At 35.9% G+C, this 13,099-nt stretch overlaps 1 protein-coding gene across 4 annotated transcripts in view; it reads left to right on the forward strand.

The window, feature by feature from the left end:
* The window catches only part of TFDP2 (transcription factor Dp-2), a 144,512-nt gene that overhangs the window by 95,415 nt on the left and 35,998 nt on the right, over window positions 1-13,099 (forward strand). For all 4 annotated transcript variants that reach the window (XM_019645996.1, XM_019645994.1, XM_019645995.1 and 1 more), the window contains 2 exons: window positions 7,664-7,767; window positions 12,696-12,817. In XM_019645996.1, the coding sequence (XP_019501541.1) occupies window positions 7,664-7,767; window positions 12,696-12,817 (226 nt within the window). The remainder of the gene's footprint in view (window positions 1-7,663; window positions 7,768-12,695; window positions 12,818-13,099) is intronic.

Consider the following 13,099-nt stretch of genomic DNA (forward strand, 5'->3'; position numbering starts at 1 on the left):
TCAGTTTAGATGCAAAATTTTCAACAGTTGAAGCGAAATGTTGAAATGTAGTACTACCAAAACAATAAACTCTAATGGGAAAATCTTATTCTTCTTCAGCTTTTAAACTTAAATTAAGATTAAGTAAATTTAAAATTCAGGATCCCAGTTGCACTAACCACATTTCAAGTGCTTAATAGCCACATGTGTCTAGTGACTTCTGTATTGGAGAACCTGGGAACAGAGCTGGATGGGGGAAACGCAGAAGCAGGTTAATAAACAAGGAAGATATTGTAATAATTCAAGCAAGAGATGGTGACTTGGACCAGAATGATAGCAGTGAACAGATAGATGAGAAGTGGTTCTCTTCTGGACATACTTTAAAGATAGAGCCAACAGGATATATTAATGAATTGGGATGGGGAGCAATCAGGAGTTAGATTTGGGATATGTTAAGTTTGAGATACCTATTAAACATCAAAATGGAGATAAGAGAAATGACAACTGGATATGTGAGTCTGAAGCTCAGGAGAGAGGTTGAATTTGGAAAAGTATAGGTGGGAACCATCAGATCACCTAGTGAGGACTGAGAAAAGTTGGTGGGCCACACTGAGGAGCCCCCAAAAGTTTTTAGAGAGGAGGAGTCAGCAGTCAAGACTGAGAAGGAGAAGCCAGTGAGTTACAAGAACCAATAGAGAGTAGTGGTTTGGATGCCAAGTGAAGAGTGTTTCAAAGGAAGGTGTGATTAAAAACAAAAAAGTGTCAAATATGGATAGTAAAGTAAGTGGAAAGCTGAGAATTGGCCATTGGATTTAACAACATGGAGATGATCTTGGCAAAAGCTATTTCCATGAAGTTGGGAAGACACGGGAGCAGGTTAAAGAAAAAGAGTGGTGATAGCAAACATCGACAGATTTTGTGTTTTGCAATAGAGAGCAACAAAAATGATGAGTTTGGTGGCTGGAGAGCTGTGCAGGGTGAAGAAAAATTGTTTTGTTTTTTAGATGAAAGAAATGATGTGTGTTTTTGTACCAATGAGAGTAGCGAAGAGGGAAAGATTGTGATGATACAGGAGACTTACAAGAGACAGTAGCTAGGGATGTAATTTGACAAATACACGAACTACCTGTTTAAAAAATAAAAAATAGCTTCAAATGAGGTAACAGAAGAGAAAAAGCAAGAGTGTTGTAGCCTCTTAGTAATAAATATAAAATTGCCTGGGTCATTTTTTCCCATCATATTTTTTATTAAGGTATAATTTACATGCAATAGAATTAACATGTGACAAACATATATACCACCACAATTTAAGTCATTTTTAAGCTTTTTTTTAGGGCTGTGAAGGTGGACCCTGTACATCTGGGATATACCACTACTTCTGCTTTGACATATTTACAAACTCATAAAATAGGTATATTCTTTCCTGTAGTAAGTTACTAATTCGGTTCTTCAAGGAGGATGTGATACATGATACAGACTTGGGTTAAGAAGGTTTTTCCAAAAGCTAATGCAGGCAAAAAACAAACAAAAAAAGTTTTTTTTTTCCCAGAAAGTCAATGCTATGAAAAAATAACTTATATTGGTGTCATATAGACAAACTACAATTATTCAACTGAATTTTTTCATTTTAATTGGACATATTGAAGGTGATTAACTGGAACTGGAACCCCCTAAAGAATTATGAGGGAAAGCAATCTTTGGTGTCTAGACGATTCTAATGGAAAACAGAAAGATTCCATTTACTCAAGAAATTGAAATAAAATTTGAACCTAAATTTTGTGCCTGTGCCAAGATTTGGCATAATGTTTTAGCTCTTTTTCCTAGCTCCTTCTCTGGGTGTAATTGATCTCGTTTAGTTAATTCAGGGAATTGCCAGAACCCAAATCCAGGCAGGTCTCTAAATTTTTGTTTTTTTGTAAATGCATCAAGTGCCAGGAATTGGCTTCTGGACAGTGTCAGGCCCCTTTTGCCAAGAAGCTAGGAATTAAGGCCAAGTACTTAGGAACAATTGTTTAGACTCGGTTTGGTTTACTTCTCTTAACTTGACTGAATTTTTGGGAGACGGATGTTTTTAACCTGTTTACATATGTCCTTTTACTTGAAAGCAGAAATTATATTTCTGCTGCTGAATCTAGTTGATTTGATGAAAGTAAATTATATCTAAATACATACATGGCTTTTATTTCTGGATATTATAGTTATTGAAATCCCAGTGGATCCCCTTTAAATGCTTCTAAAGCAGATTTCACTTTTAGTAATTAAAAAACACAGATACCTTATAGATCTTCATCTTGTTTCAGTAGCTGTGGCTGATTCTCTTTTTCTTCTTCAGAGTAGCAATAACTTTTTAAATTATAAAACAAGTGCATGCATGTTCATAAAATGTTTTTTCAGTAATAAAAAAGTATAAAACAAAGCGAAACATTCCTTCATAGTGCTCACTAGGGCTAACCTCTGTTAAATTTGTTATTTATCTTGCCAGATTTTTTTTTGCATGTATAAACTTAGGTGCATATGTAGTTTTTAAGGTAAATGGAATCATACTAATCATGTTTTCTTATAATGGGAACATTTTTCCATTGCAGTACATACTTGTATTGAGGTGAGGGGACGGGGCTGTATAATATTCCATCACATACATGTACCGAAAGATGGCTAAACATTTACATTGTTTCCAGGTTTTTGCTTTTATCCACAATGCTGCAATCCTAGGACAAGTATAATTGTTCTTATCTGCTTAGCTTTTTGGGATATAAATCCAGCAGCAGAATTGCTGGTCAGAGGGTATGCACATTATTAATTGTGACGTCGCTGTAGAGGCCAGGGATCAGCTTGCCACTTAGGCAATGGAGGGCAGTTGAGGTGGAAAGAGGCTTTAAAATGTGTATAATTGTTTTTAAAGCACTTATTTAACATTTTGTGCTTTAATACACAGTTCCATTGTTATTCTAATTACACTGTCATGCTGCGCTTCAGAAAGGCTCTCCAGCTCTCCCTTCCTTTACCGACAGTGTGTGTCAGCCTGTGGAGTGCAGGAGACACATCACTTGCACTGAGTAACTGTAGTGTTTAACATTAGTATTGCTTAGTATTGATGTAGATGTAGTAGGTGCCAAGTAAATATTTTTAAAATATACCCAGTTCGCCACATCTTTACCAACTCAAGCATTATCAAACTTTTTAATCTTTATTAATCTAGTAAATAAAAAAGGTTTTTTTGTTATTTTTTTGTTATTAAAATCAAGCATCTTTTCATAGGATCACTGACATTTACATTTCTTCATGGACTCAGATTATTTTTATATTGAGGTATTGTCTTATTGCTGTTGACTTATAAGTGGGAAATTAAGTACATAAAATTTTTAAGGCTATAATCTAATGACTTGTGTGTTGCAAATATGTTTATCAACTCTTAGATTTGTCTTTTAAGTATATTGGGTCCTTTGCTACTTAGCGACTTACTTTTAGGTAGTCAAATCTATCACTCTGGGGGGGTGTTTGTTTGTTTGTTTGTTTGTTTGTTTGTTTGTTTGTTTGTTTTAGCTGAGCCATCCTGCTACCTGTTGGCAGCTCAGCTCGGGCCGGGAATCAAACTGGCGAGTCTGTTGCTCAGAGCTTACACTCTTGAGCACTGAGCCACTTGACCAGCCCCTATCAACCTATTTTTACTTAAGGTTCCTAAATATTGTAACATGTTTGGAAGGGGCTTCCTCATCCCTAAATTATAAAAATATTACTACATTTCTTCTAATACGTTTTTTTTTGTTTTTGTTTTTGTTTTTTTAGCTGAGCCATCCTGCCACCTGTTGGCAGCTCAGCGGCAGCTCAGCTCGGGCCGGGACTCGAACCGCTGTTGCTCAGAGCTCACACTCTTGAGCGAGCTACTTAACCAACTGAGCCACTCAGCCGGCCCTCTTCTAATACTTTTATGGCTTTAATTTTTATAGTTAAATATTTTCTTTCTGGAATTATTTTTGCGTAAGATGAGAAATTGAGATCTAAGCTTTCTTTTATCCAAAGGGACACTTGCTTGTCTCAGCAACATTTCTTAAGTAATCCCTTCTTTCCCCATTGATTTGAAATGCTACCTTTACCATATATAGAATTTTCACATGTAAATGAAGTAATTCCTGAACTTGAATTTCTGTTTTGTCAATTTCTTTATCTGTTTCTTATGACCTTATTTCAGTCACTCTAGCTATGTAGTAATTTTGAAATCTGGTAGGCTAGAAGTTCTCGTCTTTCCCATTATTCCTTTTTTCAAAATCTCCCTGGCTGTTCCCTGCCTTTACTCTTCCAGATACACTTTAGAATCAATTTGTCAAATTTATTTAGCTCCCTCTAAATTCTTTTGGTATTAACTGGCATGACAGATCTGGCTTTAATGATGTTTCTTTTGTTTGTTTGTTTTTGACCAAAGTTTTATGTTCTTAATTTTCCTTTATTTTTAAGTTTAAAATTGGGGTCAACCTGTTCCCTGACCTTAACTATCTTTTTTCTGTTTCACTGTTTTTGTTTGTTTGTTTTTGGTTTATGCAAGTTTTTTACTTTTGCTTCTAACACTGTATCAGAGATGATTTCATCTTAAACATTCAGTAGCATGAAGGTCATTTTAAAAAACCATCTGAGATCCAGACATTTTCAGAGCTGTGTTCTTCCTCACATGGATCTGTGGTGTGTCCCTGTCCTGCCTGGGACTGAGGTTACGGCAGGTGTCTGTCACCTACATTCCTGTTCCTCCCCTAGAATCGCAGGTGATTGTTCTCCATTTAGGGGAATTCTTAAACAGGTGAATAAACATATTTGGGAGTTCTGATAATAACCTTAATCTTTAACAATTGTTAAGATATGCATGTCATATAAAAAAATCAGTTGCAGGGCCGGCCAAGTGGCTCAGTTGGTTAAGAGCTCGCTCAAGAGTGTGAGCTCTGAGCAACAGCGGTTCGATTCCCAGCCTGAGCTGAGCAGCCGCTGAGCTGCCAACAGGTGGCAGGATGGCTCAGCTTAAAAAAAAAAAAATCAGCTGCACAGTTACACAGCGTAAAGAAACTTTGTTTCATAATACTAGTTGTTCCGTCATGTTTTTGAAAACAGTAAACAAAGGGCCTGGTATTTAACTTTATTTCAAACTTAGTATAAGTTATGATACCTGTTAAAAAATGGGAAAAGATACAATTTAGGCTACATTACAGGAAATATGGCATCTAGATTACGAAAAGAAATAGCTCTGATCTGTGCTCATCAGTCAGTTTTTATAGTTTTGTGCACCTATTTTGTGCCAGAAACTAAACCAGGTGCTAGGATACAAAGCTGAGAGACATAGCCCACTTGTAGTAGAACTACATGTAAATGATAATAGGTTTATGAAAACCCAGAAGAAGGGCACTCAGGACCTAGACCACAGATGCTGGGGACAGCTTTTAAGGAGGAGGCGACCCAGCAGACTTGAGCGATAGAGCCATGGCCCTTACTGGCTATGGGAACTTGTACAAATCATTTAACCTCACTCTATCTCAGTTTCTTCATGTGTAAAATAGAGTCAGTAATAATATATTTCACGCTGTTGTCCTAAGCATTAATGAGATGATGTATATGTGGGAAGTCTCTAGAGCAGACTCTGGCACATAGTAATAACTCAGAAAATGGCTGAAATCCCATTTTGAAGTGCTAGGAGGTAGAAGTTGTCCCAGCAGAGAGACTTACGCAGAAGGAAAGGTGTGTACACCAAAGTCAGGGTGGTTGAACTGGGGCCTTTCCGGAACTGCCAAGTATTTCATCTGATTGGAGTGTAGGCTGCATGTGGAGTGAGTGCCTGAAGCTGGGATGGGAGGCAGGGGTGAGGTCCCCACACAGGAGCTCTGCCATGTGGAGGAGTTTGAAAGGTGTTTAGGAAGTGTCATGAAACCTTTGAAGGCCTCAAGTGGGGGAGTGTCCAGAACAGTTTTGCCAGTTGAAAGACTGGTTTGTTAGAGATGTGTAGAGTGGCGAGGAAAGCTCTTTGAAGTAGGATAGCCAGTTAGAGCAGTGGTGCTTAGCCTGAGCTGCACACTGGAACCATCTGGAGAACTTTTAACGGTCTGATGCCCAGCTTGGCTCCACATCAGTTATATCAGCAGCTCTGTGGGTAGGACCCAGGCACTGGTATTTTTTATTGCTTCCCAGATAATTCCACTGCACAGTCACGGTTGTGAACCATGGTAACTGCGTTCAAACCATATTTGATAAGTTCCTAATGAAAGAAGTGCCCATGGCATAAAGGAACCCGGGTAAAGAGATAACAAGTTGGATACGGTGGTCAGTTGAATGAGAAGGGGGTCGATTATTTCTGGCTTGGATCACTGCATGGGCGATGATTATATACCAAGGCTCAGTTGTATTGGGTTGTCGGAAAAGTCATGACGCATTTTTGCAACGAAAACCAAAAAATGCGTCATGACTTTTCCAACAACTCAATATATCAAGACCGAGAACATGAAAGAGAAGCAGATTTGGGTGTTAAGTCTTACTGAGTGGGCATGAAAAAGATAAAGAATTTGATTTTAAAATGTGAATATTGAGAGAAAATGATACCTGACAAATGGGCAGAGAGAGAGAACCTGAAGGGGAGGAGCCCGTGATAAAGCAGAAAACGCAGGAGGCAGAGCACATAATTGATGGGTGGGATCCTAGAGGAGACAGAAAGTGTAGTGCAGACATGAAAGAAGTAATTGACATGAGAATTTCCAGTCAGAGAGAATCAAGTAAAAATACGGGAGGGTGCAAATAGTTCACAGGTTGAGGAAGAAGAGCTGTCCATGAGCCTGCTGGTCTGATTTCCTTACTGAAGGAGATATGAGTATCTGCTGAGAATTAGAAGGTAAGAGGAGGGGATTAAGGAGTATGGGAAAGCTTTGGAAGAGCTAAGAAAGGAGGACAGGTGAGGAAGGAGACTGAGAAGGAGGTGTCTCTCTGGTCCTGCTCCTAAATGTTGGTTTTTTTCCCCCAGAGTTTCAGTATTGACTCTTCCACGTTCTTCTGGGTAATCTCCCTTGTATATTAGAGTACACTGTTACTTCTAAAAGAAACACTGATAGACTGACGTTTGTCTGGAGGACTTAAGTAGTCCTGTAGTAGTTCAGAAGATTATTGGTTGGCTTTTCATTTTGGGGGTGGTACTTTGCTACCTTAATTTAAAATTTGAAGTGTTGAAAACACTGCATATAGATCCCACAATTTCCAATATCATTAACCTAGCTAGGTAGCATCTTTTTTTTCTCTATTGTAATAAAACCTCAAAAAACTACCAACTCAATATTTTGAAAATATGTTAACTTCTAGTATAAATAAAGAAATTCTAATAGATATTTATTTTACCTCATGTTATACTTCATACATTTTTTGTTCTATGATGTCTAATAAAGATATAACTGGATTTCTCAACTCTGGTATAAACTATGCTTTGCATTATATATAAAAAATCCAAAAGTCCAGTAGTATGTTTATTTACAGATTTTCTGTTCAGCAGAACTAATTGTATTCACTACAACAAAGCAGTTGGTATGGCTTTTCAGTAAGCCTTCTTGTTTATAATTTACTTATTAAGATAGTTATAAATTACTTAAGCAAACCTGGTATTAGGACCATGGCTTTAGAAGGCGGTCTTGATATTGCAGAACATTAACCCAGTGTTTTGATATCATTTCAGGTAACATTTCATTTGTTGCATTTCCAGTTTCCAGCACCAACTCACCAACAAAGATTTTACCAAAAACCTTAGAACCAATAAATGTGAATGTTGGACCCCAAATGGTAAGAAAATCATCAAATCTTAGAATTTGTAACTTTGCTTAGGTAAGACTAATGTAGAGGATAATTGTACTAAAAAGATGGTTGGTCAAATATCTAGTTAATTTCTTACTTCAGTCACTTTTTTTTTTTAAGTTTTGTTTTTATCTGAATGTATCTGATTAATAAGTCTTGAGAAAAAGAAAAGCATTGTGCTCTTCAGTGTTTCATTTTCACGTATGTGACTATGGATTCTGTATGTGTAATATTAAGGTTTTTGCTCCCTATGTGAGGCTTTTGTTGTTTTCAGTTGTTGGATTAAATTGATTTGAAATCTGTTATGTTTTTATGCTTTCTTGCTTTGTTTCCGTATAAAATAACCTTTACTGCCCTAAACTATGTACTCTCATATAAACTGAACATGAGCCATTAGTTAATCTCTATCTGGAGCTATTAATTTTAAACTCTGATTGAAGGACATTTGGGGAAAAAATAATATGCCAATTCATTTTAATCTTTTACAGTAGAAATAATGAATGAAAATGGAAAATATTTAACTATTTCTTTGAAGGTATTTCAGTTATGCTAGAGCCTGAAGTATGTAGCACTTTTAGAGAGCCTTATTTATAAACAAAGTTGCATGCAACTACTCTAAAAATTATACCTAATTTAAAATGGCTTTACCCATCATTAGCAAAAGTACGTAAATATCTGAATAATAGCCCTCTATTGTCAATGCTATAGAGCAATAAGGATAAAATTTCCTCATAATATACAGTACTGTGGACTACGTTCAATATAAAATTATTTAGCAAAAATATCTTTTAACATATTTAATGGCTCCAGAAAGTCTTTAAGATTTTAAGAAATTCTAGACATGACATTTTTCCTGATCGCTTGAGGACTGTTAATTATCTACAGAATTCAAGCCAAAGATCTTACACAATGTACTGTAACTATGTGAAGAATGTAAGCTAGCTCCAAACCTCCCAGAGGCTTAAGCTCAGGTAAGTGTTCCCATTTCAGGGTAGTCCCCGGTATATTTTCAAAACACTTACTAAACCTTTGCCCTTCACCAGCCACTATAGTAGGTGCAAATGAGATAAGGTACCTGACTTTAAAGTCTGTGTTTTGAAATATGATTATTTAAACACCAAAATCAAACAAACATACCTGAACTCTTATGAGTTTGGCCCTTCCTTACAGTACTCTATTTTGAGAGAATATTCCCTGTTGGTATTTTAGTGATACTGCTGTGGCTCAAATTTGAATTTCTCTTTTGGAAACATGATTTCTCTTTCTATTGTCAATGTGAACTAATGGACATGAAAGTCTTTACACACTTGAGTCCTGACAGTGGTAAGTAATCAGGTGTACTACTTATCCAATTACTGCAAACCTCACAATCAGCAGAAAAGGTCAGAAGAAGGAGAGGAGATTAGGGGCTCTCCTTCAAACCAGACCTGCCCAAGGCCCTTATTTGTCTTCCTGATTCTGAGGTGCTTTTTGCAGTTCTTAGATCTTGGGCACGAATCAGAGTTTTCTTTTTGATGTCCTAATTGTTGTAGAACCCCAATTAGAGCCATTTCTTTCTTCTGTTGCTTGCCTCTTTTGAACATGGTCCCCTCACCTTCAGTGTCTCATGCGTGATTTTAAGAAATATTTGTTTAATTGGACAATTCTTGAGTAAAACCTCACTCATTTGCTTCCTAAAGCAAATTTAAATTTCACATGTCCCTTTGGAAGGCAAATCTTAAGGGTAGATAGAAAGGCCACAAGAAGAAAGTTATTTCTGTGTTTATAGAAACTAGCAGTAACTGTTTTTGTTCTATAAATCTGCATATATATATATATATATATATATATATAGTATATATATGATAATCTCATGATTATCTTGACTACTTTTATTTTAATATGGTTAAAACTGCATGTTATAGTGTAAACTAAAATTTTATCAAATAATGAAACCCTTTAATATAACAGTTTGTAATTATAGATTGTTTTTTCCTTCAGAATATGGATGTTCTCTTGGCTTTTCTTACTGTAGATGGCAGTAGTACATAAGATTTATTGATTGAGGGCAGAAAATCTCTAGAATGAGGCTTAATTGCGATGTGATTTTTCATAGCCTAACTGTACTCTATTGTCAAAAAACCAAATGATTACATTTAAATTAAGATTGCCTTTGGTCTTTTTTAAGGGGTGGAAGACTGAAATTTAAAATAAATGTTCATTTTCCTTATCAGATCAACTGAATACTCGAAGTAATTACCTCTAATTACCTCTAATTTTAATTCTGGATTTTACAGTTAAGATTCAGTTTTATAAAGCATGTCGGACTTACCACCTGTACAGTTTTCCTGTATTCAGTAGTTGATCAAGTTCTGGTGACTTTCCTTTGGTTTTTCTTAAGACTCGCTGTCATTGTCCCAGTGTTGTAAGAACCCATTGCATCTCACAAGAACTTCTAACTTGGTTTTCCAGTTCAAGTCTATCATCTCTCCAGTTTGTTCATTCAGGGAATGTTTATTAAGGACTTACTATGTAGCCCTGTGCTAAGAGAAGGGAACAGAGTTTACTGCTGATCGCACTCACATCAGAAAATAATGTCAGTTGAAAATCAGGCATAGAGGAAGAAAAAATAAACTAGAACATAATTCATTTCCAACGTCACCTCAGTAATGGTAACCATTTTCCCCCTATATCCTGTTTCCCTTCCTCCTTTCTTTTTCTTTTTTGTCTACAAAGCTCTTTAAATTAGGTAAAACTGAGCCTGTAGGCTACTAATAAAAGATATAGAAAAAGAACTCCTTAGTAATAAATACTGCACAAGTAATGCAATCTGTTTCAAGGGTAAATTGAAGCATTTAGAATTATTTTGTGGAGACTCCTGTTCTAGGAATAGAGCAGACCAGAGACTGATCAGATATTCACATTGTCCTTTCTTAATCTGTCACACTCAAGGTCACCATCATAGAGGACATTTGAATGTGTGATATAGTCATCGGTGAAAACTATACTTTTTATATTGTATTCTCTTACTGCTTTTTTATGTAATCCTATCAGTGAACAAAAGCCACTTTTTTTCATCATTTTAAAAGTTAGGTCTTCATTTTAAAAGTTACTGTTTCAGTTCAGTAAATATTTATTGCGCCTTTCCTATGAGCGCTGTGCTAGGCCCTGCAAACATTTTCTCTACCCTTAAAAATATCTTGCATTGAAATGGAGGTTGGTGGTGAGAGGAGGTGCGGGGAGGGGCAGGAGGTCCAAACACATTGTCTTGTATTCATATTTTCACAGGAAGCAAGCTTCTGAATGCCCTGTTTAATAGTCCTTGGCATATTGTAGAGAAGGAGAATTCTACACACATCTGTCAGTGTTTGTTTTTTATTTTTAACTATAGAATTAACTTATTAAAATGATTTGCTAGGCATTTGTATATAGTAATATCTTCCTAGCTCCAGATTGGCCTAATGCCAAACACAAACAGAAGGTAAAGTTCTTAAGAATTTAATAAATGAATAAATGTTGACCAGACTTTAGTAAGTCTGAACTGAGAGCTTGGAATGCCGATGACTCCTTCCCTTTGGTTCATTATGGAGCAAGTTAGCAACTAACTTAATGACTCAGTTTCGCCCCTGGCTGCAGAAATAGGTTTTATTCAGGGAGATAAAAATTAATTAGCATTTTGACCTTCATAAGACAGCAGAAATGGAACTATTCCTTTTGTTTGAGAGCCGTCATTTAAAAATTATACATACCCATAGATGCTTTTCTCTCTTAATCGGGATTTAAACCAAACCTTACTATTATGGAAAATGTTGAAAGTACACAAAAATAGAGAGAACCCCTGTGTGCCCAGCAACTCCTTCAACAATTATCCGCATAGAGACAATCTTGTTTCATTAATAACCCCACTCACTGGAGCGTGCATGCCCTTATTTATTTATTTATTTATTTATTTATTTATTTATTTTTTATGAAAATACTTTTAAAGATATTACTAGGGTGCTAAATCGTTTTTGTATTAATTATTATAAACATTTTTTGGGGGAAATACGTTCTATTTACCAATGAAAATTATTAAGACCTAGAAAGCAATTTGGTAACATATACCAAGGAACTTTTTTTAAAAGTCCATATCCTTAGTTCCATCAATTCCTTTTCTGGAGTCTATCCTTAGGAAATAGAAATTAAGGCCAAGATCATTGTACAAAAATGTTTATCACAACATTGTTTATAATATTGACTATCCATGTATATCTCATAGGGAATAATAAATTCACATGGTGGAATGTTTTACTGTCCTTAAAATGTCTTGGACAAATATTTAATGACATGATAAAATGCTCTTAAAAAAAGATAAGATAGGAGGGCTGGCCAAGTGGCTTAGTTGATTAAGAGCTCGCTTAAGAGTTTGAGCTCTGAGTAACAGCGGTTCGAGTCCGGCCCGAGCTGAATTGCTGCTGAACTGCCAACAGGTGGCAGGATGGCTCAGCTTTAAAAAAAAAAAAAAAAAGATAAGATAAGATAAAATTACATCTGTGTAGTAATCCAAATTGTATAATGTCTTTGCATATATTTTGGACTGTGAAGATCTGATTTGCTATTACCCCAGTTCTAGTAAATCAAGCTCGACTGGAATTAGGTTCTGTAATTTCAAAGAAAGCTCTTCATTTTTCTGATTTTTAAAACATTCTCAGTTGCCAACTTAATCCTTCCAAATTGCTCTTTTTTTCTTGCCGAAACCTGCATTATGACCGCATGTCAGTATTCAGGAGACTGCTTTAAGACCCAAGAATATAAATGAATCAAAGGTATTGCTTATATTTTAGACGATGAATATTAAGTGCATTTTAGGCAATAAGGTTTCCTTCTTGTATGTAGCTTGTACCTGTAGGCGTTTTTTAATAACGAAGGATGTTATTTTCTTTGTCCTAACTTTACAGATTATAAGCACACCACAGAGACTAACCAGTTCAGGAAGTGTTCTGATTGGGAGTCCATATACCCCTGCACCAGCAATGGTTACTCAGACACACATAGCAGAAGCTACCGGCTGGGTCCCAGGGTAAGAGTGTTGTGACAAGTTACCATTTTTAAAGCTTTTTTTTTAAAAAAAGTTTTGACGTTTTTTCCTCACAGCCTTGTCTTCTGTTCTTGTTTTATGTTGGTCTATTTCCTTAAAAATAAATGTGTTTCCTTTAAAATCACCTATTTTATTTCACTTCATATCTTAGATATAAACCATTCGTGGAACAACTATTGGGTTGTCGGAAAAGTCATGATGCATTTTTGCAACGAAAAACAGAAAAAACAGATCATGACTTTTCTGACAACCCAATATTTTAAA

This window comes from Hipposideros armiger, unplaced genomic scaffold (genome assembly GCF_001890085.2).
Source record: "Hipposideros armiger isolate ML-2016 unplaced genomic scaffold, ASM189008v1 scaffold_96, whole genome shotgun sequence".
In the NCBI taxonomy this organism is placed as follows: Eukaryota; Metazoa; Chordata; class Mammalia; order Chiroptera; family Hipposideridae; genus Hipposideros; species Hipposideros armiger.